We start from the raw sequence: 12,770 nt of genomic DNA on the forward strand, positions 1-12,770 counted from the left end.
GATACAGATTTCAAGGAATTATTCAGCCCAGTAGTAGATATATGTTCACTGAGACTGTTGTTTGCGCTGGCAGCATAGAAAAATTTCCATATGAGTGTGCTTGATGTCAAAACAGCATTTCTCTATGGGAAACTGGATGAAGAGATTTTTATGAAGGTACCTGAAGGATACAAAGAAGCCGAAAAAATCTGTGTTTTGAAGAAAGCTCTGTATGGGCTTAAACAAGCCCAATTCAGATGGAATAAAACTTTGACAGATTTCCTAAAATCAGAAGGACTAATTCAATTGAAATCAGATCAGTGCATATTTAAAGATGCAACTGAAGAAATGTACATGGCTATACATGTTGATGATGGAATCATAATAGGAAAGAACTTGGAGAAATTTGAAAACATACTAAGGAAACTTAAGAAGAAATTTGAAATGGTTGTGGTAGAAAATCCAGATACAAATAATGAAGACAGAGGATGGAATATTTCTACACCAAGAACAGTATGCAAAGAAAGTACCAGAAAAATTCAATATGACTGACTGTAAGGCCATGAAGACTCCATTAGTTCCAGAGGGAAAGACAAATGAAGAAAATCAAGAAAATAAACACACTGAATTTGCATATCGTGAAGCCATAGGAAGCCTTCTTCATTTGTCATGTAAAACCTGACCAGATCTTGGATTTACAGTAAATTATGAGAGCCCCTTCACAGAAGACCCCAAGAAAAGGGATTACAAAAATGTAAAAAGAATTCTTAGATATCTACAAGGTTCCAAGAATTATGGTCTTTTCTACAAGAAAAAACAAAGTGAAGAAGATGACAGTATTCATCTAAATGTTTATTGTGATGCCGATTATGCACAAGATTTAAGAGACAGAAAAAGTACAAGAGCATACATAGTTCTTTGTAATGATGCTCCCACTAGTTGGTGTTCCAAGAAACAAAGGGTGACAGCTACTTCATCGACTGAAGCAGAATACATTTCAGCACCAGAATGCACCAAAGAAATAAAAAACATCAAGACCCTAATACAAGAGTTAACTAGAAGAAAAGTGAAAATCATTCTTCATGTAGACGATCAAAGTGCTATGCAAATGATCAAATCAGGACAGTTGGTTAGACAAAGCAAACATATAGATGTAATATTTCACTATGTTAAGGAACAATACAGAGAAGGTTTGTTCGAGATAAAATATTGTAATATGGAAGAACAATTAGCAGACAGACTGACCAAAGCTATACAAAGATCAAAGTTGGAGAAATTTAGAAATGCTATTGTGAACAATTATCATGACTGTGTGATAACTAAATTTGTGAAGCTTGTGATTTAGAGTCATTAAAAACAAATGTTGTATTTTAAGGGGGGATGTTGAGAGGTGCGGAACAAGTAAAATACAATGTTTACTGTGTGTGCTATAAAAAAAGAATAGTGCTTAACATGTAAGAGCTTATATAAAAATAAAATATATCTGTAAGGAAGGTTGACATAGTAACATATCAAATGTGTATAGTCTTTTTTTTTAATTTGTGTCTATTTATGTGTGTTATTACATTCACATAAAGTTACAATAATATTAAGATAAAAATCACAGCAAAATTAAAATATGTTAATAACAGAGTAACATTTGCACTCTAAACGTAAACTCATTATTAAAAGACAATAGGACAAACTGTTTTTGGTACGTCATCTTTTTTTTTCTTACTCTAATCTTAGAGTGCAAACATTTTTCTGTTATTAACATGTTGCATTTTGTACATTTCACACATCATCTTTGCCCTGTTTACCCGTTTACATGCTTGGTCAGTAGGAAATGAATGATGTCTTTGTATCTTTGCTTAATGATGATCTTTGAATTGTAAACAAAAACATCACGTGTGTAACACATGTCTGATGCTCAAAACTGGCATTAAGAATATTATTAAGTGTGCCACAGTAATCTATTTGCATTATGTGTGCTGCTTGTAGAAGGGTATTTGACTGTTTTCTGCAAATTGTCTTAAATGATTAGTTATGTCATTTTATACCCCAACATGCTTTTTTTCCTCTTGAATTTCAGTATTCTTGAATAAAAACGGCAATGAAATTCAGATAATTTGGAAGCCCGCTGAAACGCTCGCTCCATTCGTCATGTGATGCCTGTGACGTCACTTGCTAGCTCACTGCTTCTACTTTTATAACGCTAATTCACGCTGATCTCTTTTTTTGGTATTAACATTTCGGAAAATGGGTTACAAATGCTGTATAATACCTTACTGTACAAACACATCTATAAAAACTTATGAAAAGTTGTTTTTGAGTGTTCCAGAAGACGCATAAAATGTGGTTGCACTGTAACGCCAAATTACCACCATGTCGACGCACAAGTTCACTAAATTAATAAAAAATGTGTTGCACTGTGAAGTTAATATTAACTAACCTTTGAGATACGCTCTCTCACTGTTACAAAGTAGAATAATGTCATTCGACAAAATTAAAACCCCAGGTGAAAATTGTCGTTGTACCCAACTACACGCCCCCATGAACCATGGACCTTGCCGTTGGTGGGAAGGCTTGCATGCCTCAGCGATACAGATAGCCGTACCATAGGTGCAACCACAATGGAGGGGTATCTGTTGAGAGGCCAGACAAACGCGTGGTTCCTGAAGAGGGGCAGCAGCCTTTTCAGTAGTTGCAGGGGCAACAGTCTGGATGATTGACTGATCTGGCCTTGTAACACTAACCAAAACGGCCTTGCTGTGCTGGTACTGCGAACGGCTGAAAGCAAGGGGAAACTACAGCCGTAATTTTTCCTGAGGGCATGCAGCTTTACTGTATGGTTAAATGGTGATGGCGTCCTCTTGGGTAAAATATTCCGGAGGTAAAATAATCCCCCATTCGGATCTCCGGGCGGGGACTACTCAGGGGGACATCGTTATCAGGAGAAACAAAACTGGCGTTCTACAGTAGTACAAGTTTATATGCCAACTAGCTCTGCAGATGATGAAGAAATTGATGAAATGTATGACCAGATAAAAGAAATGGGAGATACGATACTGCGTGAAGAGTTTGACAGAGCACTGAAAGACCTTAGTCGAAACAAGGCCCTGGGAGTAGACAACATTCCATTAGAACTACTGACGGCCTTGGGAGAGCCAGTTCTGACAAAACTCTACCATCTGGTGAGCAAGATGTATGAGACAGGCGAAATACCCTCAGTCTTCAAAAAGAATATAATAATTCCAATCCCAAAGAAAGCAGGTGTTGCCAGATGTGAAAATTACCAAACTATCAGTTTAATAAGTCACAGCTGCAAAATACTAACGCGAATTATTTACAGACGAATGAAAAACTGGTAGAAGCCGACCTAGGGGAAGATCAGTTTGGATTCTGTAGAAATGTTGGAACACGAGAGGCAATACTGACCTTACGACTTAGAAGAAAGATTAACGAAAGGCAAACCTACGTTTCTAGCATTTGTAGACTTAGAGAAAGCTTTTGACCATGTTGATGGAATACTCTCTTTCAAATTCTAAAGGTGGCAGGGGTAAAATACAGGGAGCGAAAGGCTATTTACAATTTGTACAGAAGCCAGATGGCAGTTATAAGAGTCGAGGGACACGAGAGGGAAGCAGTGGTTGAGAAGGGAGTGAGACAGCGTTGTAGCCTCTCCCCGATGTTATTCAATGTGTATATCGAGCAAGCAGTAAAGCAAACAAAAGAAAAATTCGGAGTAGATATTAAACTCCATGGAGAAGAAATAAAAACTTTGAGGTTCGCTGATGACGTTGTAATTGTGTCAGAGACAGCAAAGGACTTGGAAGAGTAGATGAACGGAATGGACAGTGTCTTAAAAGGAGGATATAAGATGAACATCAACAAAAGCAAAACGAGGATAATGTAATGTAGTCGAATTAAGTTGGATGATGCTGAGGGAATTAGATTAGGAAATGAGACACTTAAAGTAGTGAAGGAGTTTTGCTATTTGGGGAGCAAAATAACTGATGATGGTCGAAGTAGAGAGGATATAAAATGTAGACAGGCAATGGGAAGGAAAGCGTTTCTGAAGAAGAGAAGTTAGTTAACATCGAGTATAGATTTAAGTGTCAGGAAGTCGTTTCTGAAAGTATTTGTATGGAGTGTTGTCATGTATGGAAGTGAAACATGGACGATAAATAGTTTGGACAAGAAGAGAATAGAAGCTTTCGAAATGTGGTGCTACAGTGGAATGCTGAATGTTAGATGGGTAGATCACATATCAAATGAGGGGGTATTGAATAGAATTGTGGAGAAGAGGAGTTTGTGACACAACTTGACAAGTAGAAGGGACCGGTTGATATGACATGTTCTGAGGCATCAGGGGATCACAAATTTAGCATTGGAGGGCAGTGTGGAGGGTAAAAACCGTAGAGGGAGTCCAAGAGATGAATACACTAAGCAGATTCAAAAGGATATAGGTTGCAGTAAGTACTGGGAGATGAAGAAGCTTGCACAGGATAGAGTAGCATGGAGAGCTGCATCAAACCAGTCTCAGGACTGAAGACCACAACAACAACATCGTTCCTGATGAAAGAGTCTTTTTAAGTGTGAATGAAATAATTCAGGTACATCTGAAGATAGTAACTGTTCTCGAAAGAACAGATACCATGATGAGCATGCAGCTTCTATAGAATAAATGATAATTAATTGAAACCATCAGCTGCCGACATACCTTGATGGGGACAGCTGAAAATATGTGCCCCGACCTGGACTCGAAGCCGGGATCTCCTGCTTACATGGATGGGAAAAGTATCTATTAGGAACATTACATATGTAGATTGTGGACAGTTGGGAATGTGGGTGTCTCGGGAAGCGTGCAAGGGATACGTCCCTGCAGTCGCGCTATTCATCTTTATCCTCGGTGGCTCAGATGGATAGAGCGTCTGCCATGTAAGCGGGCGATCGCGGGTTCGAGTCCCGGTCGGAGCACAGATTTTCAGCTGTCCCCATGAAGGTATGTCAACAACACCTGTCGGCTTAAATGCCCCTACCCTTAGGATCCCTGCAAGATCTGTGATGCCTAGCAACAGTCTGTCTTGCGTATCCCCCCAAGCTATGTGGTGCAAATGTAAGACAATTGGGTTTCTAACTATCGTCTGCCCGCCGAGAATAGTAAACCATTGCACGAAAGCTATTCCTAACGTAATCTAGGCAACAGTGTAAATGCATAAAGTAGGTGGAATAGTTCAGACAGGCACTTGATCTCTCGTGGTAGGTGTAGATCACAAGAAAAAAACTGAGAATTGTTGGTCAATATATTATGGAAGTTCTTAGTTGTACTATCATAAAACATCTATAGCCAATATATTACAATTTCAGGTTACATCTTTTCTGTATCTAGAATATAGGTTACTGTTTCCATACATTATATTAATGTCATGCTTAGCTCACAGTTCCAGTTTACATCTTTTCTACATCCAAAATTTTAGTACGTTACACCTATAACCAGTAGATTACAACTTCATTCATCTACAACCCGTATTTTACTGTTAAACCAATTTTAAATCACCTCTTGTTTCCCACACAGTTGCTGACTAGCCAAATCTCGCATACGACGCTACGCTATAGTGTGCACTTTATCATCGAGTATGAAGCGTTCATCGTCTTTTCCCAGATGTACTTCTTACCATTAGATCTAATGTAGTTGTCATGAGTGGACTCCCGAACTGTTTTAGATGTTTTCAGAGTAATATATCAGCATTGCTTTGCAAGATGTATTGTCATGCGCACTACTTACAAAACTATACTTATCCCAATCACTTGTTAGATCGCTGCAGTCATGGACTGAGCGGCTGGTCCCGGCGGAGGTTCGAGTCCTCCCTCGGACATGGGTGTGTGTGTTTGTCCTTAGGATAATTTAGGTTAAGTAGTGTGTAAGCTTAGGGACTGATGACCTTGGCAGTTAAGTCCCATAAGATTTCACACACATTTGAACATTTTTTTGAACTTATTAGATGACTGAAGTCTCCTCCAGTAATAATAGTGTATTTGAGGAACATACCTACTAGCGAGCTGAGGTTTTCTCGAAAGTTTGCGGCTACATATGTGGGGTGAGTCTGGTGGGCGGTGGAAGGATCCAGTTACAAATTTAAGCTCACTCTTGCTACTGAGACTGTGTCTAACATGTAGCATCAATTTCTGTCACGGTAGAGAGTTTCCTGTCTACTGCGATTGTTGTGTACACCAAAGAAGCTTGGTATCCAACATGAACGTGGCATGAAGAGAACACCCTACCACAGATATTATTTGCTGTTACTGAGGTTGTTTGTTAACCACTGAGCAGTTAATTAGCTTCGTCCCAGCGAAAAGCTGATATAGTGGAACCACGACAGAATAATGTTGGCAGAAATACAATTAACAGTGTTTCATTAGAGATTATATATGTTACATATCTTCAAAGTCCGGTTCACTAACTATGGCGGTTCGTGCAAGTCAAGGCACGGTCGGGGATTACCAGCTCCACTGGTTTTTAGGAAGTCTTCAAACTGTCATACGTTGTTGCTGGTACCACTATCTCATCCCTGCTTTCCTGTTTCATTCTCTCGTTTGTTTATGTACAATTTCTCGATTAGCACGATCATCAGCGATAACAACTCGCAACAAATGGTATTCAAATTTACCACGCAACTCGGTACTATCACGTTTAATGCTTGCACTGACTACGACGTTCACAGCAGACCCCTCAGAACACAACTGAACGCTCGTTAGCTATCGGAGAATGTGTGACGTAGGTGCGCAGAACAAGCCTAAACTTGACAGCCGTCATTCGTGACTCCAAATACAGTATTATGATGATGATAATGCGTGGTAAAGTGGTTACACAGTTCTATCTACGGACACTGTTCTGTTCCTGAATCAGAGCAACGATGAACTCACTTAACTAGTAGTAAGTGCAGTCTGGCTTTGCTGGCGGTGACAATATTACGTTAAGTCCTTGCACTCTCTGTTCATACACATGTACTGTGACATCCGGCGTATACTGAGACAGCGTGAGAGACTGGACACACTGACTCCAACACTGATTTATGAATGTAGCTGTGCATCCCCTTAACCCCGCGTTTGGCGAATGAATGTTCATTTGCGAACTATTTTCATGACGCCAGGTGGAAGCATGATGTAGTCCGCGCTTTTAGCGCCCTCTATAGCATCGAAACTTAGCTGTGTGGCGCCACTCTGAAGTTTCACCTTGCCATGCGCCCTCTGTGTATGTGGCTATATACCGAAAGTACCGGTGGACTCAGCAGCGACGAATACACTGCCTCCTTGTCCCATTAACCTATCATTTCCAAATTATTATGTTGTATTCCCCTCAAAAATCTCACTGCAGTTAATTTCGGGTTTTAGCAACTATCTGTACCTAGTGTTATATTAACTCCACTGGTTTTTAGGACGTCTTCAAACTGTGATACGTTGTTGTGAATTCTTTGGCAGTTGATCACTAGGATTTTGATCATCATATGTGTAGAGGGGCATTTCATGGGATCCTACATTAATATGAGTACGAGGGCTACCATTTTTTTTTCAGGTACCGATCGGTCGCAAAATGGAAACTACATTGAAAATGAAAAATGTTTTGTTTACAACATTTAGCTACACACTGCAGCAACTTCTACACAAAGTCGCTTCTGCGACTTAGACATTTGTATTAGTAAATAAATGTAAATGTCGTGTGACTTGGGCCTCCCGTCGGGTAGACCATTCGCCGGGTGCAAGTCTTTCGTTTTGACATCACTTCGGGAACTTGCGCGTCGATAGGGATGAAATGATAATGATTAGGACAACACAACACCCAGTCCCTGAGTGGGGAATATCTCCGACCTGGCTGGGAATCGAACCCGGGCGCTTAGGATTGACATTCTGTCGCGCTGACCACTCAGCTACTGGGGGGGGGGGGGGGGGGGCGGATTTTTGTATTAGTGTGGTACCATCTTTTCAAAGCCCTCATCATACACGTGTACAGTGCTTTCAGTCAATTCTCTACATTGGTGTATGGTTCGTCGTGAATCAAACAGGAAAGCAGGGACGAGATATTGGTACCAGAGGTATCCTCCAGCACACTTCATCAGACGGCTTTGGGAGGTATGGTACTGTATGACGGGTGATCGAACACTTCTCATCAAAAACGCTGCAGTAGCGTCTTAGTTGCAGCAGCAGTGTGCAACAGAGCATTGTCGTGACGAAAGACAATGCTTGATGACAACATTCCTCTTCACTTGTTCTCAATTGCCCGGCGTAGACGATGAAGAGTCACAGTGTTTGAGGCTGCGGTGATGGTCGTGCCACGTTGCATGAATTCCACGAACAAAAGCCCATTTTGGTCCCAGTACACAGTAAACATACACTTTATGATGGAGGATATTCGCTTGCACTTCTTTGATTTACTCTGGGAATGTGAATGCACCCGCTGTTTGGATTGCTCTTTTGTTTCTTCATTTTTGAAATGGGCTCATGTCTCGTCCCCTCTGACAGTTTTGTTCAAAAACTCTTCTGCTTCATCGTGGTAGCGCTAGAGAAACGTTCAGCGGTGCCCATTCGCTGTGTTTTCTGGTGGTCATACAGCATCTTGGGAACCCACCTCACTCAGAAGTTGCTGAACTGAATTCTCCCAGTCACGATTGTGTAGATATGACCTAGAAATTTCGGGAAACGAGTCACTCAACACAGAAATTGTGAACCGACCGTTTTCTCGAATAGCCTGATCCACTAGCGAACGATATCTTCAGTTGACATTGTCTTCCTTCCCTGACTGCCTGCGTCGTGAACGTCTGTACGTCTTACTTCGAAGTTCCTGCACCACTGCCGCACATTGCTGTCACTCATGAAAGTTTTGACGTACACATTACTCATTCGTCGATGACATTCGGCTGCATATCACCCCTCAACACGAAGAAGTCGAATGAGAGCACTCACTTCGCTCTTGGCGGGATACCCTGTTCTTCTGCGCATGTTTACGTGCTCACTGCGCACCCAGAACTGACACGTGCGACGTGACGCGATCGATGGGCGTACTAGAGACACTGTGCAACGCATCTGCACAAAGATTCATTGGATTTTTCACTGCGGTTTTAATTTCGTGACCGATTGGATCTTGAAAAAAAGTAGCCCTTGTACTTCAGGGGCTCCATAGCTATCATTATGTAGACTAATCAAAAAACCCTTGTGTGTAACACACACTCAGCTACCTGTGTAGGAGCCTCTGACATGTAGTGCATTCTTGAGACATTTATGAGGACCCTACAGTTCCCAACCCTTTTCGCTAAATCTAGTTAGGATATTTGAAGATGATGGAATTATACTGAAAACTGAACGGATGGGATCGAATAACCCCTGTGCAAGTATTAGAACAACATGTTAAAATGTTACCAGCTTTTAAGCAGTTTGAAAACAAGTCGTTGCCCACCAACGTCTTGTTCAAATGGTTCAAATGGCTCTGAGCACTATGGGACTTAACATATGAGGTCATCAGTCCCCTAGAACTTAGAACTACTTAAATCTAACTAACCTAAGAACATCACACACATCCATGCACGAGGCAGGATTCTAACCTGCGACCGTAGGGGTCGCGCGGTTCCAAACTGAAGCGCCTAGAACCGCTCGGCCACACTGTCCGGCCCAACGTATTGTTTTGCCTTCTTGGTCAGTGTGACGAAAGTCTGTTATTAACAATGAAGAGTGCTGACTTGTACGTTGTTTTCGTTTACATTCTGAATATGTGAGTTCAATAGCAAAACGTCAAATGAAAATATTGTGATTTTCATCTGTGATCGCAGCCAATTACTCTGTCGACGGAGGCGCCACCGGACGGTGCTCTGGTGACGGCGATGGGTTGGGGCACGCTTTGGAATGGTGGCTACCCTGCAGAGGTGTTGCAGGCGGTGGACCTGTACGTGGTCAACTGGGACGAGTGCAGCGAAGTAGACATCTACAGCGGCAAGCTGACGGAGCGCCAGTTCTGCGCCGGCTGGTCTGGCGGCGGGAAAGGCACCTGCGGTAGGGACAAGGGCGGTCCAGCGGTGCTCAATGGCGTCCAGGTGGGTATCACCTCCTGGAGCAACGGCTGCGCCATGCCCGGCTACCCCAGCATCTTCACCAGTATCGTGCAGGTGCGCGACTGGATCACAGAGACAACTGGCGTCTAGACTACGACATGAAAAAACCAGCAATGTCAAATGGAAATTTTCGTAACTAAACTACGATGAATAAAATATATGGTCGTATAGTCAGTCTGTGTATACGTTCTTGTCCTGCTATCAAGAAAAAATATTATCTTTTCAGTGTGAAAAACTAGAAACTTTTTTTTCTTAATGGGGAATACCAGCGTGTCTCTACAAGTAAGCACCATACTAAAAATCCAAAGATTTACATTTCGATAGTCAGTCAATCCTAAGATTTTTTCTGTCAGTTATCCCATCTTTATTCACTGGCAGTGATTTATTACTGTGAAAAATGGTTCCGTGTTCACGTAGGACTGGGCAAACGATACCTGCATTCGAACAGGCTCGAGGTTTCCTGATACATTGCAGAACTCGACATGGTTTCCAGAGCGGCTCGAAAAATCACTTGATATTTGACTCGGGTGGCGGGATTACAAAGAGCACGTCAGAAACTTCGAACTAATGTCAAGAACAAGATATAGCTGTGCTTTAAATTCTAGAATTTTGTGAAATACAGGAGGAAATTGCGTTATATCCTAAAGCTGCACAAACTCCTGTTGTATTTGAACACATTTACAATGACAGTTCTGACACAGTGTGTATTTTATTTGGTCATTAGAGAAGAGTAAGTGGATGCAAATGAGCGTTCCAATCACTGTTACCCCTGTGCAAGTATTAGAACAACGTATCAAAATGTTACCAGTTTTTAAGCAGTTTGAAAACAAATCAGCGTTCAGATGAAAGAACGATGGAAATTAACCAACAAGTAAATCCTTCGTAAACGAAATAAATATTATTAAACTAATTGTAGTGGTAGCACAACCCATCGTATAGAGAGTACCAACATACATCACTGCATTTGCTAGAATAGTGAAAGCTCGAGAGTTAAACTAAATCGTGATTGCTATCTTTTATTTATTTGTTAGCTGCTGTTTTTACATACGACTTGCACCTTATAAGATACTGCAGCCTGTGTTTCACAATTACTTTTAGTACTAAAACCCATAATTCAAGGGTGGTTTGAAAAGTTCTCGTAACGCAATAGAAAAAAAAAAAAACTTACATCACTGAAACTTTTTTCTAATTTTTCAATGTGGTCTCCTTGTAGATCAAGGCACTTGGTCTAACGATGTTTCAGTGCTTTGACCCCATCTCGAAAATGAGTTTCCTCCTGGCCTGCAAAATAGTTGTCAACTCCAGCTACCAATTCTTCGTTTGAAGTGAATCTTCGTGCATCAAGAAAAGTTTTCAGATTTGGGAAGAGATGGAAGTCTGACGGAGCCATATCAGGTGAATAAGACGGGTGTGGCAACAATTCATACCTTAGTTCGTGTAATTTTACCTTGGCGACGGTACACGTGTGCAGGTGCGCATTGTCTTGATGGAAGATGACTTTCTTCCTTGCTAAACCTGGCCTTTTCCGCGTATCTTTTGTTGCAATTTGTCCAGGAGGTTAGCATAGTATTCTCCAGTAATTGTTTGCCCAGTGGGGAGATAATCTACAAACAGAATCCCCTTCGCATCCCAGAACACTGATGCCATGACCTTTCCCGCAGAAGGAATTGTCTTTGCTTTCTTTGGCGGCGCAGAATCAGCATGTTTCCACTGTTTTGACTGTTGTTTTGTCTCTGGGGTATAGCAGTGCACCAACGTTTCATCTGTGGTCACGAACCAGCGCAAAAACTCTTGTTCATTTCTCCTAAAACGGGCCAAACATTATTCCAATATGTCCATTCTTATGCGTTTTTGATCCAGCATCAAGAGTCGTGGCACCCATCTTGCAGATATGTTTTTCATTTCTAATTCTTCAGTTAAAATGTGATATACCCTTTCACATGACTTCTGGCAATCGTGAGCAATGTCACACACTTTCAATCGGCAATCCTCCATGAACATTTTGTGCACTTTTGCAATGATTTCTGGAGTAGTGACACATCTTGCCCAACCACTGTGCGGATCATCATCTAAGCTCTCCCAACCAAATTTAAATTCATTTGTCCACTCGGTAACAGTTGAATATGAAGGAGCAGAGTCCCCGAGCGTATTCCGGAAATCAGGATGAATGTCCTTTGCTTTCATACCTTTCTGTACGAAGTACTTTATCACAGCTCGAATCTCGATTTTTTCCATCTTCTCAAATCACTAGGTGGGAACAACAACAGAATCATGTGTACCGCCACAGCTCTCTCCCAAGAGCACTGACGTGGCACGTGTTTACTGGCAACAGTCCAATGAATATCACGTGAACAACTCGTTGCGATAGCGCTGACCTCTCATGGTGATTCCGAGAACTTTTCAAACCACCCTCGTACATCAATGAAGCTAAGAAATGCTGTGTAGATAGAACCAAAAGATGTCGCTAGTTTGGCTACTACATTTATCGAGCTGTCACGTAAACTGGTTGAGCTGTTCGTTTGTACATGGGCACAGCAGTGGGTCATGTATTATATATAACTGATTGGGTAAGTCAGTTCAGATCCTCCCCAATTTTTCAATAGTGCTGTGCATCCCCTTTTTAAGTGTTGTGTAGAGACACCATACTGTCGCTCGATGGCTTTTTTTTTTTTTTTTTACTCTTGTGAACAGAAACCAGACTATTGCTGTGTT

At 41.4% G+C, this 12,770-nt stretch overlaps 1 protein-coding gene across 1 annotated transcript in view; it reads left to right on the top strand.

Moving 5' to 3' along the window:
- The window catches only part of LOC124788857 (trypsin-2-like), a 70,692-nt gene extending 60,544 nt beyond the window's left edge, over positions 1-10,148 (top strand). Inside the window, exon 4 of the mRNA XM_047256141.1 lies at positions 9,780-10,148. Coding sequence (XP_047112097.1) covers positions 9,780-10,148 — 369 coding nt within the window. The remainder of the gene's footprint in view (positions 1-9,779) is intronic.
- Positions 10,149-12,770: the final 2,622 nt, after the last annotated feature.

This window comes from Schistocerca piceifrons, chromosome 3 (genome assembly GCF_021461385.2).
Source record: "Schistocerca piceifrons isolate TAMUIC-IGC-003096 chromosome 3, iqSchPice1.1, whole genome shotgun sequence".
Taxonomy (NCBI): domain Eukaryota; kingdom Metazoa; phylum Arthropoda; class Insecta; order Orthoptera; family Acrididae; genus Schistocerca; species Schistocerca piceifrons.